The sequence below is a fragment of the Lytechinus variegatus genome, chromosome 17, assembly GCF_018143015.1.
Source record: "Lytechinus variegatus isolate NC3 chromosome 17, Lvar_3.0, whole genome shotgun sequence".
Taxonomy (NCBI): Eukaryota; Metazoa; Echinodermata; class Echinoidea; order Temnopleuroida; family Toxopneustidae; genus Lytechinus; species Lytechinus variegatus.
The window spans coordinates 18026857-18043000 of NC_054756.1; the positions used below are offsets into that span (position 1 = coordinate 18026857).

Consider the following 16144-nt stretch of genomic DNA (forward strand, 5'->3'; position numbering starts at 1 on the left):
TCTAGGAATTATTTGTCTCTCAATCCCTTTTCTTCCTGCTCTGAAATGCTTGTTTTTGTGTTTCTTCGCAGGTGGAAACTTCTTTCTCTTCTGAACTTGCATTCATTTTTGAATTTTTGTTTCGAATTTTTCCTTCGGGCACAAAAAAAAAAGAGAATATAGTAGGGGAACCTTGTAGGAGTTCTTTTTTCAAAGTCTCCGACCTCCTTTTTATTTTCTTACAGGCAGATACCTAAACTATTCTTAGGTTCTTCTTCCTCCCTACCCCTCCCCTCTTGTTTTGTTCTGTTTGCTCAAACAAACTCCTTTTAGGAGGAGGGAAAGACCACTCCGGTCTCCACTTTTAATCTAAGCGAGATCTTTGTAAAAAAAAAAGAAAAAGAAAAATTCTTGTTTTTCCTTTTTCAGGGTAGAGAGAGGTATCTTTGAATGGGACTAACACAGCCCCAGAGGACCTGGTGCCCTCCACGGGGACCGTCCCGATTGCAAGTTACAGAAGTCGGCCGCCTCCAGGCGAGCAGGAGGGACGCCGCGGTGAGCGCCCAGCGGCGGTGAGTATGAGGGTGCGTCGATCAGCATTCCGAATTTGCGGTCGGATGCTAAGAGAAGGAAGGCCGAGACTGTGGTGCCACGGTCTCGGACAAAGGAAAAAGTGGTAGCCAAGGCTTCCAAGCCTAAACTAGGTCCTGCCGCCGCAGCACCCATAGGGCTATGCGACCCACCGGCTACCGGGTCACCAGAAGTCCGGAGGGAGAGTGCGGTTCTCTCCCCCCGGCACAGGTCAGGATCTCTGCCGTATAAGTCGTCCTCCGTTGACAGCATCGGGAGAGATCGCCCAGCCCCTGACCGCGAGAGGCGTCACAATCTGACCCCGTCAGATTCGGGTGAAGTTTCGTTGTTGGCGGCCGCCCTGCCAGGGGCGGCAAATCGTAAGAGATCACCCGTGCCTCTTGTGCCTTCTTCTGCTCCGGCCACGCCGGCGGAGCCCGCAAAATAAGAAGAAGAAGAAGAGGTCGAAGGAGAGGTCGGCCAGCCCTGTTGCCATGGGCATTCCTCCTTCAGACCCTCTTATCGGTGGCCAGATGTTACAGTCATACATGTTATGCTGCTATATTCTGCTACCGCGAGAGGCGTCACACATCGGGCTGTGACCACAATCTGACCCCGTCAGATTCGGGTGAAGTTTCATTGTCGGCGGCCGCCCTGCCAGGGGCGGCAAATCGTAAGAAATCACCCGTGCCTCTCATGCCTTCTTCTGCCCCGGCCACGCCGGCGGAGCCCGCAGAAAGAGAAGAAGAAGAAGAGGTCGAAGGAGAGGTTGGCCAGCCCTGCTGCCATGGGCGTTCCTCCTTCAGACCCTTGTGTCGGTGGTCAGATGTTACAGCTATTCATGCTGCTACATTCTGCTACCGCGAGAGGCGTCACACATCAGACTGTGACCACAATCTGACCCCGTCAGATTCGGGTGAAGTTTCGTTGTTGACGGCCGCCCTGCCAGGGGCGGCAAATCGTAAGAAATCACCCGTGCCTCTTGTGCCTTCTTCTGCCCCGGCCACACCGGCGGAGGCCGCGAAGAAGAAGAGGTCGAAGGTGAGGTCGGCCAGCCCTGTTGCCATGGGCGTCCCTCCTTCAGACCCTTGTGTCGGTGGTCAGATGTCACAGCTATTCATGCTGCTACATTCTGCTTTCGAGTAGTGCGGGTTCACCCCACCCTCGACGTCTACTCACCCCGCTGATGCCCCTGAGCATCAAGCGAGACAAGTGGGCAATAACCACCAGACACCCGGGAAATCCTCGAGCGATTCTGTTAAATCGCCAGCCAGTGCACCGACTAACCGGGTGCCCCAAGATCGCGTGTGCTTTCCAGCATTTTCGTCGATCTCAGAGCACGTGTCCCAGCCGACACGCGGGGCCACCCCGGCGCTTACTGGACAACCTCCCGGTTCAGTCCATAGAGCGAGACTCCCTTTACGAGGACAACCCCTATCCCGCGGGCGACTTTTCAGTAAGCGCTCAGGCGCTGCTTGACAAGTATCTACCTCACATCTACCCTCCGAGCGGGGGTATTGATGAAGCAAGGGAGTCCATATTTTCTCGCCCCGCCTCTTCAGGCGCTCCGAGCTCAATCGGCCGAATTGGGGGTCTCGGAGAGTGACGGGGTCGCTCTAGACGAGGCGGCTCCTACGACGAGGAAGCCGCCAGCTCCGTGGGTGTAAACCCACCCCCGCTCTGCTGCTGCCCGGAAGCGCCAGGCTCCGGCGCCGCCGTCTCGAAATTTTCAAGCCTCTCGAGGCTAGCGAGAAGGCAGAGGCAGGGGGGGGGGGGCGATTATTATGCAGGTACTCCCGAATTCGCCCTCTACGTCAAGCTCACATACGGCGACGACTCCTTCAGCGGTAACCCTCTCCATTCTTCCCCCTAAGCGGGCCCGTAGATTGGAGGTATGAATCTCTTACATACCGCATGCCGCACTTCTCTCGTGAGAATGTTTGGCTGCTTTGAGAGGACAACCTATCACGTCCGCGGACCGTCCGCCCAGGCGACGGGACCGTCGCTTTTCTGGCCTGAACCTCACTTTCTATTCGAAAGTAAGGGTGCCCTGTCTTACTTAGCTCCTACCCTTGCAACGCCAGAGTCAGGGCTATAGTACAGACACCCGTTCTCCAGCGATCGCCGCTGAAGAGAGGGCGACTCTGATATGAGCACCATCACCGCTCAGCGGTATGTCTCACTATCTCATAGCTCTCCGAGCTTATGAGTATGTATATCGGATCTGAATGTCACGGCGATTAAAAGTTCTCCTGTGCTTAATAATCGCTATGCCTTCACCACCCGATGCATTATGGTTATGTTAACCTATTTGTCTCGTATTCGGGCGGCTCGTACGAACCCTGCCCGAGCTGCCATCACCGGTCGTCCCCCCGGACACCGCCGGCAGCACCCGCACCGAATACGTGGAAGGAATCAGCTTTTCATATGCTAGATATCCCTCCTGTTGACATTCACAGCTGTTCCCCGAGTCTTTCCCGGTTGGGTAAACATCATCTCGGAGGAAAGTAACCGCCGTACATCTCATGAGATTGTTGGCTATGTACGTGCGTTCAAACTTGTTTAAAGCCCCAGGATTCTCTGTCGGCATTCTATGCCTACTTTCTGGGCACACCCACCGTACCGGGTCGGCGAGTTCACACCAAACTGTACACCGCCAGACCATCGGTCGAGCTCTAACTGTCTATCTTATAGACTGCCCTCTATGTGGGTCAATCTTGCGGGCGTCTCCGCCGCTCCCTCCTTGTGCGGAGTGGTCTACGGTGGATGTCTTTACCGTGCCCGTTAGTCGAATCGGCTTCTTTCTTAGAAATTTTTTCACGGCACACTCGAGTCGCCCCGCATGCTGCTTTCATCCTCCTTCCATGCAAGGCATGTGGCCAGGGTCACCGCACGACCGAGGATGATGTAACAGTGGATGGATGTATGCTTATGCCTTCCTAACCACGATCACTACGACCCGCCTTCTCTCGGGCCGACTGTGGATGAGCCTCTCCATGTAAGTGATTTACTTCACTGGAGTTCTTCTTTTAGAAATTTAGATTCTCATCCCCCGCTGCTTAGGGCGTCATTTTTGCCGCCCCCCCCGCAGCTTTTTGGAGCTCCTTATCTTACCGATATCGGACTGTTCCACGCTGCCGCAACCGGCGCCGGCGGTGCTCGATCTTACGATCACCTGAGAAACAGGCCTTGTGACTGTTTTCATAAACAACTGGTTCTCACCGCAGACTGATGGAAATTTTGTGATTACTTCCTCAAGTCTCCTTCGCTTGTTTCTTCAAGCGAGGACTTCGACACTCTTAGCCAGTTTCCGTCCCTAACTTGATAGGACAGGGCCGTTGCTACCTCATTCGATTCCGTTGGGAATGTAACGGTTGAGGTATCATATCTGGCGATGTCTGTTCGTTTAGAGCATCTCTTGATGGTCGTTTACACGTAATATCGTGACAGATTTTTTTTCGCCAGCTCCCTCTGGCGTACACTTGCTGCTGCTAGGGATTCCCCCGCCCAGCGGACAGCCATCGCAGCCTAGCCTCACGGGCTCTCTCGGCGATGGTGGCTTGAGCCAAGCCACCTCTTCCACCGCGGGCACTGCACCCTCAGATGGGTGCTTCAATCAGTATGGGAGAAAGGGGATCCTGAGTTCTCTCTCGATCACTCGGTCTAACACACTTTTGTCGTGATGTGTACCGCGCTGTATCCCTGACACGCCCGGTTGAGCTGTTTTGACCAGACTGCTCTATTCTACATAGGCAACATGTCCGCGGCATTCCTTATTAACAGGATGGCACTCAGTCGCTTTCTCGACCCTTGTCTGCCTTACGAGTGGTTTTCTTCCTAAATCCCTACTCTCCGTCATTCCTGGTCCCCTTCGGACCGCTAGTAACTTTTTACCACAGCTCTCTATCAGAATTCTGCAGATTTCTGCCCTCACGCATTTGAGACAGATATCGAATTCTGGGCGTTTTCTCCCACGCGGAGGCTTCCCCTACAGAAATTTCCAAGCTTGCGGGAAGCGTGCGACTAGCTTGCGCAAGCTTGCGGCATGCTAGTAACTAGCATGCGGTTAGCTGAATAAGCGTGTGATATGCGTGCAGAGTAATAGTTAAGCGATCTTTTAGCGAGCAGGGACTGTTCGCTAGCATGCACTCGCTTATTAAGCGAGTGCCCTGCTAGTCGCATGCTAGTTACTAGCAAGCGGCACGCTTAAATTTCGGTAGGGGTTCTGAGATATCTCGCCTTCTCAGGTTGGTCGATTGATCACTTACTGAGCCTTAAAAGCTTCAGTTTTCCGATCACGATTCTTGTTGAAATTTTCAACAAATTTCGATTCTTACGCTCTAGTCAGCAGGTGATGTTGTTCTCCTGACACTAGGCCGAGGGCCCATGATACTTAGTATTCCTGAGTATACAGGGCATTCCTCTCGAGGACATTTTTGAGGGCCGCCTTTTGGCGCTCAACTAACTCCTTCACTTCTTTCTACTTGAAGGACATTCCGTCCAGCGAGGCGAGATTTGCTGCTTCGGCGCTTAAAGCAGCTGTGGCTTTTTCCCCCTCTCCCTAAATTTCGTTGTTTTTGTTTTTTCTTTTAAATTTTCTTAGGCTTACAATTGAAAACATGCCTCCCTACGGTTTGAGTCCGTGCTGGTCTAGCAAATCAAGTAGATGTATGGAGTTATTGAAGTAAATTATGAAAATACTTACCTGATTTTCTTATTTACGAGATAACTCATACATCTACTTGATACCCTCCCACCGACCCTCCGCCTTGCGTAGCAACATGTTTCAACGTATGGGCTTGCGAAAGGTGAGGAAGATGGACGCTAGTTGCGCGGTGATCATGGGTAGTAAGCCTGAACGGGAGAGGGCGCGCTCGCGCTTTTTAAATCCTTGGGAGTTCTATTCGGGTATGGCAGTCCAGAGGGCTGAACTAGCAAATCAAGTAGATGTATGAGTTATCTCGTAAATAAGAAAATCAGGTAAGTATTTTCATATTTCAACGTATGGGCTTGCGAAAGGTGAGGAAGATGGACGCTAGTTGCGCGGTGATCATGGGTAGTAAGCCTGAACGGGAGAGGGCGCGCTCGCGCTTTTTAAATCCTTGGGAGTTCTATTCGGGTATGGCAGTCCAGAGGGCTGAACTAGCAAATCAAGTAGATGTATGAGTTATCTCGTAAATAAGAAAATCAGGTAAGTATTTTCATAATTCTTTGTGTACACTAGGCCAGGGTCTACCTATCATGACGTGGGTTACTCAATTTATTTTTTATGAGGTAACATTGTGCTCAGAACCCCACCACAAAATGTACTGCTTCATGCCAAGTGTTGAATGTACATGTAGAACAACACTGTTCGCCGAGCCCAGAGAAAATAACTTTATTGAATGTCGTCTCTAATATTTTATCACCTGCCTTAAAAAAAGTGAATATCTAAAATATGGCAGATCTTGAACTCATTTTCTGATGGGGTTTGCTAACTTTGAGTACCACTGTGCACGTATATGTACTGGTGTAGTGTGGAATACCTCAGTTACATTTCTCCAACTGCGTCCTTTTTATTTATTTTTATACAAACCACTTTCATGTACATGTATGTACTAGCTGGTACAAAAAAAATTAAAACGGCTGATTTTCACTCACCAGACGACCACCGTAGTTGAAATGTGACGAAGGTATTAAACATGTATTTATATTTTTAGGTTTTTGTCTCACCTGCGAAGCAAAGTGAGACTATAGGCGCCGCTTTTCCGACGGCGACGGCGGCGGCGTCAACATCAAATCTTAACCTGAGGTTAAGTTTTTGAAATGACGTCATAACTTAGAAAGTATATGGACCTAGTTAATAAAACTTGGCCATAAGGTTAATCAAGTATTACTGAACATCCTATTAGAGTTTCATGTCACATGACCAAGGTCAAAGGTCATTTAGGGTCAATGAACTTAGACCATGTTGGAGGAATCAACATCGAAATCTTAACCTGAGGTTAAGTTTTTGAAATGTCATCATAACTTAGAAAATATATGGACCTAGTTCATGAAACTTGGACATAAGGTTAATCAAGTATCACTGAACGTCCTGCATGAGTTTCACGTCACATGACCAAGGTCAAAGGTCATTTAGGGTCAATGAACTTTGGCCGAATTGGGGATATCTGTTGAATTCCCATCATAACTTTGAAAGTTTATGGATCTGATTTATGAAACTTGGACATGATAGTAATCAAGCATCACTGAACATTTTGTGCAAGTTTCATGTCTCATGATTAAGGTCAAAGGTCATTTAGGGTCAATGAACTTTGGCCGAATCGGGGGTATCTGTTGAATTACCATCATAACTTTGAAAGTTTATTGGTCTAGTTCATTAAACTTGGACATTAGAGTAATCAAGTATCACTGAACATCCTGTGCGCATTTCAGGTCACATGACCAAGGTCAAAGGTCAATGAACTTTGGCCGAATTGGGTGTATCTGTTGAATTACCATCATAACTTTGAAAGTTTATGGATCTGATTCATGAAACTTGTACATAAGAGTAATCAAGTATCACTGAACATCCTGTTCGAGTTTCAGGTCATGTAAGGTCAATGAACTTTGGCCATGTTGGGGTTTTTTGTTGAATAACCATCATATCTCTGTAAGTTTATTGGTCTAGTTCATAAAAAGTGGACATAAGAGTAACCATGTATCACTGAACATCTTGTGCGAGTTAGAGTAGTATTCAAAGTCAGCACTGCTGCTATATTGAACTGCGTGATGCAGGTGAGACGGCCAGAGGCATTCCACTTGTTTATAATGAATGTTTGCTCTTTGTTGTTTCCCCTCGTGTGTCTCCATTTTCTGGCCTCTCTCTCTTTCTGTCTGTCTCTCTCTCTTTCTCCATCTCAGTTGGTTCTTTGGTTCATGTACACGGAGTGAAGCCATCATGAGATTACAGGCTGACAATCTACCGAAAGGAACCTTCCTCGTTAGAGAAAGTGAAACAAGACCAGGTGAGTATCAAAACTATTCAATTAAACAAAGTACATTCAAAAGGGAAATTTGACAATGAAATTTATGAATCTAGGTTTAATAGTTATGTTTTAAAGGGGAAGTTCATCCTGTTGGTCTGATAAAAGCAGAAATGAAATAGAGATATATCGTTGAAAGTTCAGTATGTCAAATTGTGTTTATTCTGTGGTTGATTGGAAAATTCTGGTGTCGCTCGCATTTACATTACAATTTGTTCTATGAAGAAAATAACTTGTATGTGACATATTTTTCGATCAAGTCTATTATGCTATTAAATAGATGGCAAGTCTTCCACACACCTAACCTCTACTGCTGTACTGAAAAGAAAGCATCGGCTAAACTCGTCCTAATGAACAATATCATGGTTTTTTTTTATTGAAATTGTCAGGTACATATGCACTCACAGTGAGAGAGACGGACAAAGGTCGCCCACCGACAATCAAGAACTATAGGATAGATAAGACTAAAGATGGCAGCGAGCTCTTCTTTATCAATCCCCAGAGGAAATTCAACACCGTGGTTGATGTCGTCAAGTTTCATTCAAGTGAGTAGATCCATTGTTCTTCATAGATGTAGAGAGACTGGTTTTCGGTTTGTAGTTCATTCGCGTTTAGGAATGCAGTGTGCAGTTTAAGATTGTAGTTCGCTTCTATGAACAAGGAGGAGCACTACGTCAAGCACCTTGCCAAACGTCCATGCCATGTCACTCGTCTTTTCTGCAAGACTCCTGCAAGCACCTATTCATCACAGCCACCATAGACAAAACAATTGGGACTAGACTGAAGGAAAGATGCAAGTTTGACAAGTTGCCTACTGGGAGCTTTCTTGATACTCAAATCCAGCATCTTCAGTCTGTCAGGCACAGTGGCGGACCGTGATCCGGAGGAGACAAAGCATTGGAGGGGCACAGCATTGTTCACAAACAATACAGTGCCCCTCCAATCACTGTCTCCTCAGGGTCACGGTCCGCCACTGGTCAGGCATATTCTTGTCTCGGTCATCTTGTTGTAAAATTCCTATCATGAGAGAATTTACCACGCAAACAAACTGATCATATTTAGGAATATTTCTCGAAGTCAGATCGAAGCCTTCTATGGCTTTTTCTTTCACCAGGGGCCCGTCTTACAAGGAATAGTGATTGATACAATCAACCACAACTATGGAAAGCCAGCATTGTCAATTTTTAAGATGCATTTTCATTTGAAATGTTTTCTAGATACATGTACATGACGATATGAACTCATACATCCATCATTGTCTTGACAATGCTCTTTGTTTTTCCAATGACATTTGTGCACATTTCCTTTAGGAAAAAACAATGACAATGATGGAATTCCATAAAGTTGACGTTGATTAAATCAATCTCAACTCTTTGTGAGATGGGACCCAGGACTACCACTAGGCATCTTTTCTTTCTAATCCTCCTGTATAAAACCTATTGGGAAATTAGGAAGGAAAAGATGCTGAGGAGGATTCCTGCAGTTGGACATGGATAAAAGGGACTGACTTTTTATAGGAAGTTGAATACCTCAGAGCATTTTCTTGTTGTAGTTTTTTTTTGTACAACAGGTCAACCAGATGGTCTGTGCTTTATGTACCTTACCCTAAACAGGAGAACAACACATTTACTCTTGGACATCAACTTTGTAGATTGATTATTAGGTTTTCCATGAAATATAATTTCTTCAATTCAAACCTTGTCTTTGTACACCACAGGTCAACCGGGTGGTCTTTGCTCAAAGCTCATCAAACCTTGCCCCAAACAGACCCCCAACACACGGACCCTTGGCCATCAGATTTGGGAGCTCCCTCGTTCTTCTCTCAAACTCGATACCAAGCTTGGTCAAGGGCAGTTTGGAGCAGTATGGAAAGGTAATGACCGCTATCATTGTCATTTAGGATACTGTATGGTAAACAAATATATCAGGCTTTAAGGAAATTACATGTATAGTGGAATTATTTATCTGAGGTTGGTCTGGCAATTACTATTTTTCCTGATAGTAGTTTTGCCAGTCCAACCGAGGATTTATAATTCCCACTATACTTTCAAAGGAAACGCCTGATATATTTGTTTTATATCCTGCTTTTGATAATTCAGAACAAAAAACTATGCTTTGAGCTTGCAGAAACTGTTTAATTATGTTTAATGACCTACTTTTCTCCGAGCCACCACACTCAGCGCCAACGCATCACAGGACTTGCCAGGGGGAGAGAGAGCTGACCGATGCCCCGAGAGTTTGGCTAAATGTCCCGTTTTCTGAAATAATGACGTCAGAATATTGGTATAGCAAAAAATATATTGAGGTCTGACGTCACACATCATAGTTGAAATATATTTCATCACATGATGGTATTTGAACCAATCAATATACAGGATTTAATCTTTATAAGATATACTTTTGAATATTTGGGGTACACCTATAATAATTGATACGTATACCCTTAACTCCATTTAACATGAAATTAAGTTCTGAAATTTTTGTTAATATTGAAGAAATCTGAGATATTTTTTCTTTTGTTTCTTATGTCTCACACAATTTATCTAACAAAGACTGGCTTCAACATACTTTGTCTTTTAATGTGCTATTTTTGAATTGAAAAATAAGGAATGTAAAATAATTTTTCTGTGATTTTTCTTGTTCTCAAGTATATACAGTATTGTATGTCAATATGATCAATGTTCAATTGCTTGCTGTAATATCTTTCATTGAAGAGATCAACCACCCCGTTTATCAGTAATGTAGTCCCATGTGTTCATATTTATATACTTTCTTGTAGGTATCTATGACGGCAAGGTAGAAGTTGCTGTGAAGACGTTACGGCCAGGAACGATGTCACCAGAAGCATTTCTGGCTGAAGCGAACCTGATGAAGGAGCTGAGACACGATAAGCTTGTCAATCTTTATGGAATCTGTTCTGATGAGGTATAGTCCTAGTAGCCCTTTTAATTGCAGTATAATCTTTGTGTGAACATCAATGATGAATGATTTTAAATCATTAAAATCTATGCCCTTTTTGAGGACTGGATCCGTATACAACGTCTAGATACATATAATAAACGTCAGTATTCATTGAATTTCTTTCATTTCCCTTCTGTCTATCTTTGCCCTTCCTTTTTCATTCCTTCCCATCCCACCCAATCTGGGGGAGTGTTTCAGTTTCATGACAGGACTTGTCAAGCCATTTATCTCACAGGTCCTGTTTTATCCGACAGTTACCATAGTAACAGTACCTCTCAGCCAGTTAGAAACAAGGAAAGTTGTCAGATCAGACAAGTTGTCAGGCAAATATGTTCATGAAATGCATTCCATGAAAGGACTTGTCAGGCGTTTTATCCGACAAGTCCTGATTTCATGACAATTACCATAGTAATGTTGCTTTTTAACCAATCAAAATCAAAGAAAATTGCCAGATCTGACCACTTAGTTTACAGCAGTCATTTATCACACAACGGTTGTGTGTGTTCACATAAGTTTGGAGGTAAATGAGTATAATTTATTTCTGTGTTTATTTTCATCCTGTTACATTACTCACAGGAGCCAATCTACATCATCACAGAATTGATGGTCAATGGGAGTTTACTGGGCTACTTACGAGAGGGAGATGGTCGTTTTCTTGGATTGAGGGAACTTGTCGATATTGCCGCTCAGGTATGTTAAAATGTAATTCTCAGGCAGCTTTACAGTGGAAGACCCTGTGGCGGTACTCTGAACATCGTCTCTTCTTCATATATTCTTTTCTCAGAGATATCACAGAATCAAAATTCTGATGGATGCCATAATTTTGTCATAAAACTTTTCATAAATTTGTTTCTCTACGCGGTTCTTTAACGCGTATAATTCCAATATACGAGCAAAAGATGAGACAAAATTTATGACGGGATCTAGCAGTCATAAATTTTGTCATACATGTATCTTTTAGTACCAAATATCCTGATACCCAGCTGACTAATTGTCAAGCATAAAATGATATTGCATGTATTAAGATTAGATTGTGGTATTAGTTTCACTTCATCATTCATCTTCAGAAATATTTTTTCATGCTACATGTACAATTAGTTAGGCCCTACATGTACATATTAATTCCTCCTCTTTTTCTCTGATTTCCTTTTTTCCATCTCTTTTCTAAAAATCCTCCACATCTCCCTGTCTCTCTTTGTGATTAAGCACATCAATGTACGCGCAGTTATGCATTGCCGACTACTTTATTGAGGATACGCCCCTCATGCCAAGGGGCCTTCCTATTGGTTAGAAGGGCTCAAACTAACGGTGATAGTGATTGGTATGCTTCCGAAAAGATGGGCGGGAACTTAGAGAGATATGACAGGGAAAAAGACAATGCTGAGAATACCGCTTTGTGGCAATCATAGTGGAGTCACATCTCGGAGAGAAATGACAAAATTTATGACATAAGTTGTGACAAAGTTCCAGAATACCACCCCGGTTTTTGATAAAAGTAGAAATGAATAATGATATTGGAGAAGATTGGTGAAATATCCATCAGAATTCAATCAATTTTTGTCTCGCCTGCATAGCAGAGCGAGACTAAAGGCACCGCTCTCTGCCAGTGGCTTAGTCAACAACATTGAAATCTCAGCCACGATTAAGCCTATCTAGGCCGGGGGGGGGCCTCCAAGGCCCCCCCCCCTCAATGAGTCGCACAGTATGTTTGCCGCGCAGTTTTTTGACCGCGCTGCTCGCTGACTTTTTAATTTCAAGTCTTCCGCAACTTTTGAGACCAATTTTGCGTCACCCGGGTACGCGGTTCCAAAATGTGTAAGTGCATGTCAGACCAAAAATTGCTCCAAAATGTGATTTCATGTACAAAGTCAATGTAAATTGTGTTTTCAACCAAAAATTATAAATGTATCATTATTTTTAGTTTTACTGGTCTAAATGTATGTATTTTATGCTGTTTATGATCTTAGAAGATTCCCCAACGAATTTCATTCAAAAAACAATGAAAAACAAAGGGTCCAAAAAACAATGAAATACATTGTACATAAGAAATTGCAAAAAACAATATAATACATAAGAAATTGATCTTATTTCACAATTTTTTTCATGTAAACTTGCTAAGAACACCAGAAAGAGTTTCTATGCCAAAAATTAGAACATTTGGAGCTTTATTTATGATGTTAGAGGAAAAAGTATGATTTCGCATATTAATTATGTATAAATTAGCATAATTACTTAATTACAGAGATGCCAACCCTCCCGATGAAATCGGGAGGCTCCCGAAAATTCATCCCAACTCCCGCCCTTACGATTACCATCCTTATCCTCCCGAAATTACGATTTTTTTTGCATTGATCAAATTGGATTGGAAGGACATGTATCGTCTGCTAACTTTAGCATGTAGTAACTCCATTACGTTCGCTGCTACTAAATTCTGTGTGAAAAGTAGACAAATAAGGAGCAGCGAAAAGCTGGTGCATGTGATATGCCCAACGGGAATCCACTGTGCACCAGGCCGGTAGGCCCGGCTAGCTTCGCGAGGCGTGTGCGCTCGCGGCCACTAGATTTGTCGAGTCGTTAGGTGGAATATCGGTGTGTGATTTTGGCGTATTGATGGGTTGATATTGACACGAAATGGCGGAAAATCAACAAAAGAAGACCAAGAAATGGTCTCAGAAGTATAAGACTGAATACAGTCTCCAGTACCTGTGTGTTCGGAAGTCGGAAAGAGGAATTTACCATGCATTTTGCGCAATTTGCAGCGTGGACATTTCAGTTTTAATAGCAGGGAGGTCGTGATGATAATTCGGAAGCACTTTCGTTCGGGAGCAAACGGCATAGGCCTACGGACATTGCGATGACAAGATCTTCGAGCTCCACTAGTACCCTGTTGTCTTTATTTCACCAAGCAAGGGACCAGCGCTGAGCTTTTCTTTACTGGATTTATAGTGGAACATAACCTGCCTATAGCCGATAGTGATAATTCATCCTTATTATTGTTGTTGAACAGGTACTTCTTTTGTCCCCTCATTTTTTATTTACATGTGAAAATGCATATTTTATATTTTTAATGTTAAACTAGAATTTAATTCGTCATGCGGACGAATTAGGTGGTCTGTCATGATTTTTCATTCAGAGTCGGCTAGTGTATAAAATGAATAATTTAGATATGATTGATAATCTTGATTCTAGACATCCTAAGAATAAATTTTGACCATTGCTCAATGTGATTATTAATGTTTCCCATAGACTTTACACGTAAGCAATTTTGAGAATTACAATTCCAATATTGCAAGTGAAAAACGGGCATGATCCCGGCATCTGATCAAAAAGTGAAGGGCACATTACCGAAAGCCCAGAATCTCAGCTATAACATATTAAAAGCTCCGGCAAAACTGACAAGAAGAAATGGAGATATGGCTCACGAAATAGAGGAATGTCGAATCTAGTTTTGAGAAAAAGTCATGTCCCATAGAGATTACACACAAAATACATGTGATATGAAAAAAACAATTATAATCTGTTTTATCTTGCTAAATTTTAACTTTCATACCTTTTAATTATCATAAAGGATCATGTAAGAGGTGGCAAAAAGAAAAAAAATGAAAAAAAAAATCATCTTTTCTACCCCAGGAATCGAACCTCCGCCCTCGAGAAAGCAAGTCAAATGCGTTATCCATTGAGCCACGATATTCCCCATAGAGATTACACGTAAGCAATTTTGAAAATTACAATTCCAATTTTGCAAGTGAAATACGGGCATGATCCCGGCATCTGATCCAAAAATGAAGGGCACACTTCCGATAGCCCAGAATCTCAGCTACAACATGTTAAAAGCTCAAGGAAAGCTGACAAGAAAAAATGGAGATATGGCTCACGAAATAGAGGAATGTCGAATCTAGTTTTGGGAAAAAGTCATGTCCCATAGAGATTACACGCAAAATGAGGAAAAATGACATGCCTCTTTTCATCGCTGTTTTACGCAATGATGCGTTCCTCAAAACGAATATTCATGTAACTGAGGAGAAAGAGTACCTTCTAAACTACAACATATCGAAATCTGGGCGAAAAATGATTTATATTCGAGAAGTTACAGCCAAATTTGCATAAATTTGATGACGTCATTTTTGAATAAATGAAATTTTTAGTTTGGGCGCCTATTTGATGATGTCACGAGATAATTTAGGGACAATGGTGACATGAAATCAAATTTACAACTCATAATCTATCGATATATGAAAAAAAAATTGGGGGTCAACGGACTATTTAAAGAGCTACAGTGAATTTGCAATAGGCATGTTTTTGCCCATATATGGCCTATAGTGAGAGCTCGCGCGCACACGTGCTGCAAAGTTTAACGGGTGTTAATTTCGTTATTAATGGTTGTAGAAGGTTGATCAAGGTATCAAATTGCTCAGAATTTTATTAGCAATGCAATGATATTAAAAGAAACGGTTTTTCTGCATTGCATTAAGGTGTAACGCGCGGAAACGCGCGCGCATATATGCGCGCGCGCAAATTTTTGAAATGCTTAAAATGACCTGAAACGTACCCAAAAAATTTTATAGGTCATTTGGACGATTTTTTTACCTTTGACGCGCGCGTACGCGCGCGTCATGACCTCTACATGACCTTTGATGACATTGGCATTTGACCCCTGACATGAAGTTAATGTCATGTAAATATTGTTAATTTTTGATAATTGATAATGAAGATATGATCAAATGAAGAATTTTACAAAATGGCGCGTAGATGACGTCATCATGACCATATGACCTTGAAAAGCTTATTTTGCTGTCTCTATGATAGATTCTATATATGACAAAAAAATCAGCAAAATTGATTCAGCCAATTTCGAGAAAAGTTGGCGACAAAAAATAGGTACAATGAATAAAGATAGGAAGAAAGAAATAAAGAAAATTCTGACGAAATCAATAGGTGATCTGTCATAGACAGACCACCTAAAAAGTGGGAACAATGTTTATTTCAAAACATGTGAAATGCCCCAAAATAAGGGTCAGATTGCACCAGAGAGCATCTAGAAACCCAGAGCTTCCAGGGCCCTAAGGCGGGCCATGGACCCCGGCCGCAAGGGTCGAGCGCTCCGCGCTCGAGATGTGCGCTACGCGCACATAATTTGGTGGCAGTTGCAAATCCTCCCTAATTCTGATTTCCAAAAGTTGGCATCTCTGTAATTACAATTCGCATGAAATAAATTATTATACAATTTCATAGATTATATCCCAGACAACCTGCATGCCAATTTTCAGCACGGTCGACGGCTGAGATCTCAAATCTCAAATTCCTCGGCCTAGATAGGGGTAAATTTTTGAAATGTCATAATTTTAAACTTGGATATAAGGTCACATGATGAAGGTCATGTACATGTAGGGTCAATGAGCTTTGGCCATGATTTGGGTATTCAGATTAAAATCTTAACCAATTTAGGTTTTTGAAATGTAATCATAACTTACATGTACCAAGTGTATGGACCTTGTTCATGAAACTTGGACATAAGGGTAATAAATTATCACTGATCATCTTGATTGTGTTTCAGGTCACATAATAAGGTCAAAGTTCGTTAGAGTCAATGATTTTAGTATTTCATATAAATTATAGTTTTCTTTTGA

At 43.1% G+C, this 16144-nt stretch overlaps 1 protein-coding gene across 1 annotated transcript in view; it reads left to right on the forward strand.

Annotated features, from left to right (window-relative positions):
• LOC121430675 (tyrosine-protein kinase SRK2-like) overlaps positions 1–16144 on the forward strand; it is a 68387-nt gene that overhangs the window by 24789 nt on the left and 27454 nt on the right. The window contains exons 5-9 of the mRNA XM_041628015.1: positions 7435–7538; positions 7946–8101; positions 9274–9429; positions 10336–10481; positions 11094–11207. Coding sequence (XP_041483949.1) covers positions 7435–7538; positions 7946–8101; positions 9274–9429; positions 10336–10481; positions 11094–11207 — 676 coding nt within the window. The remainder of the gene's footprint in view (positions 1–7434; positions 7539–7945; positions 8102–9273; positions 9430–10335; positions 10482–11093; positions 11208–16144) is intronic.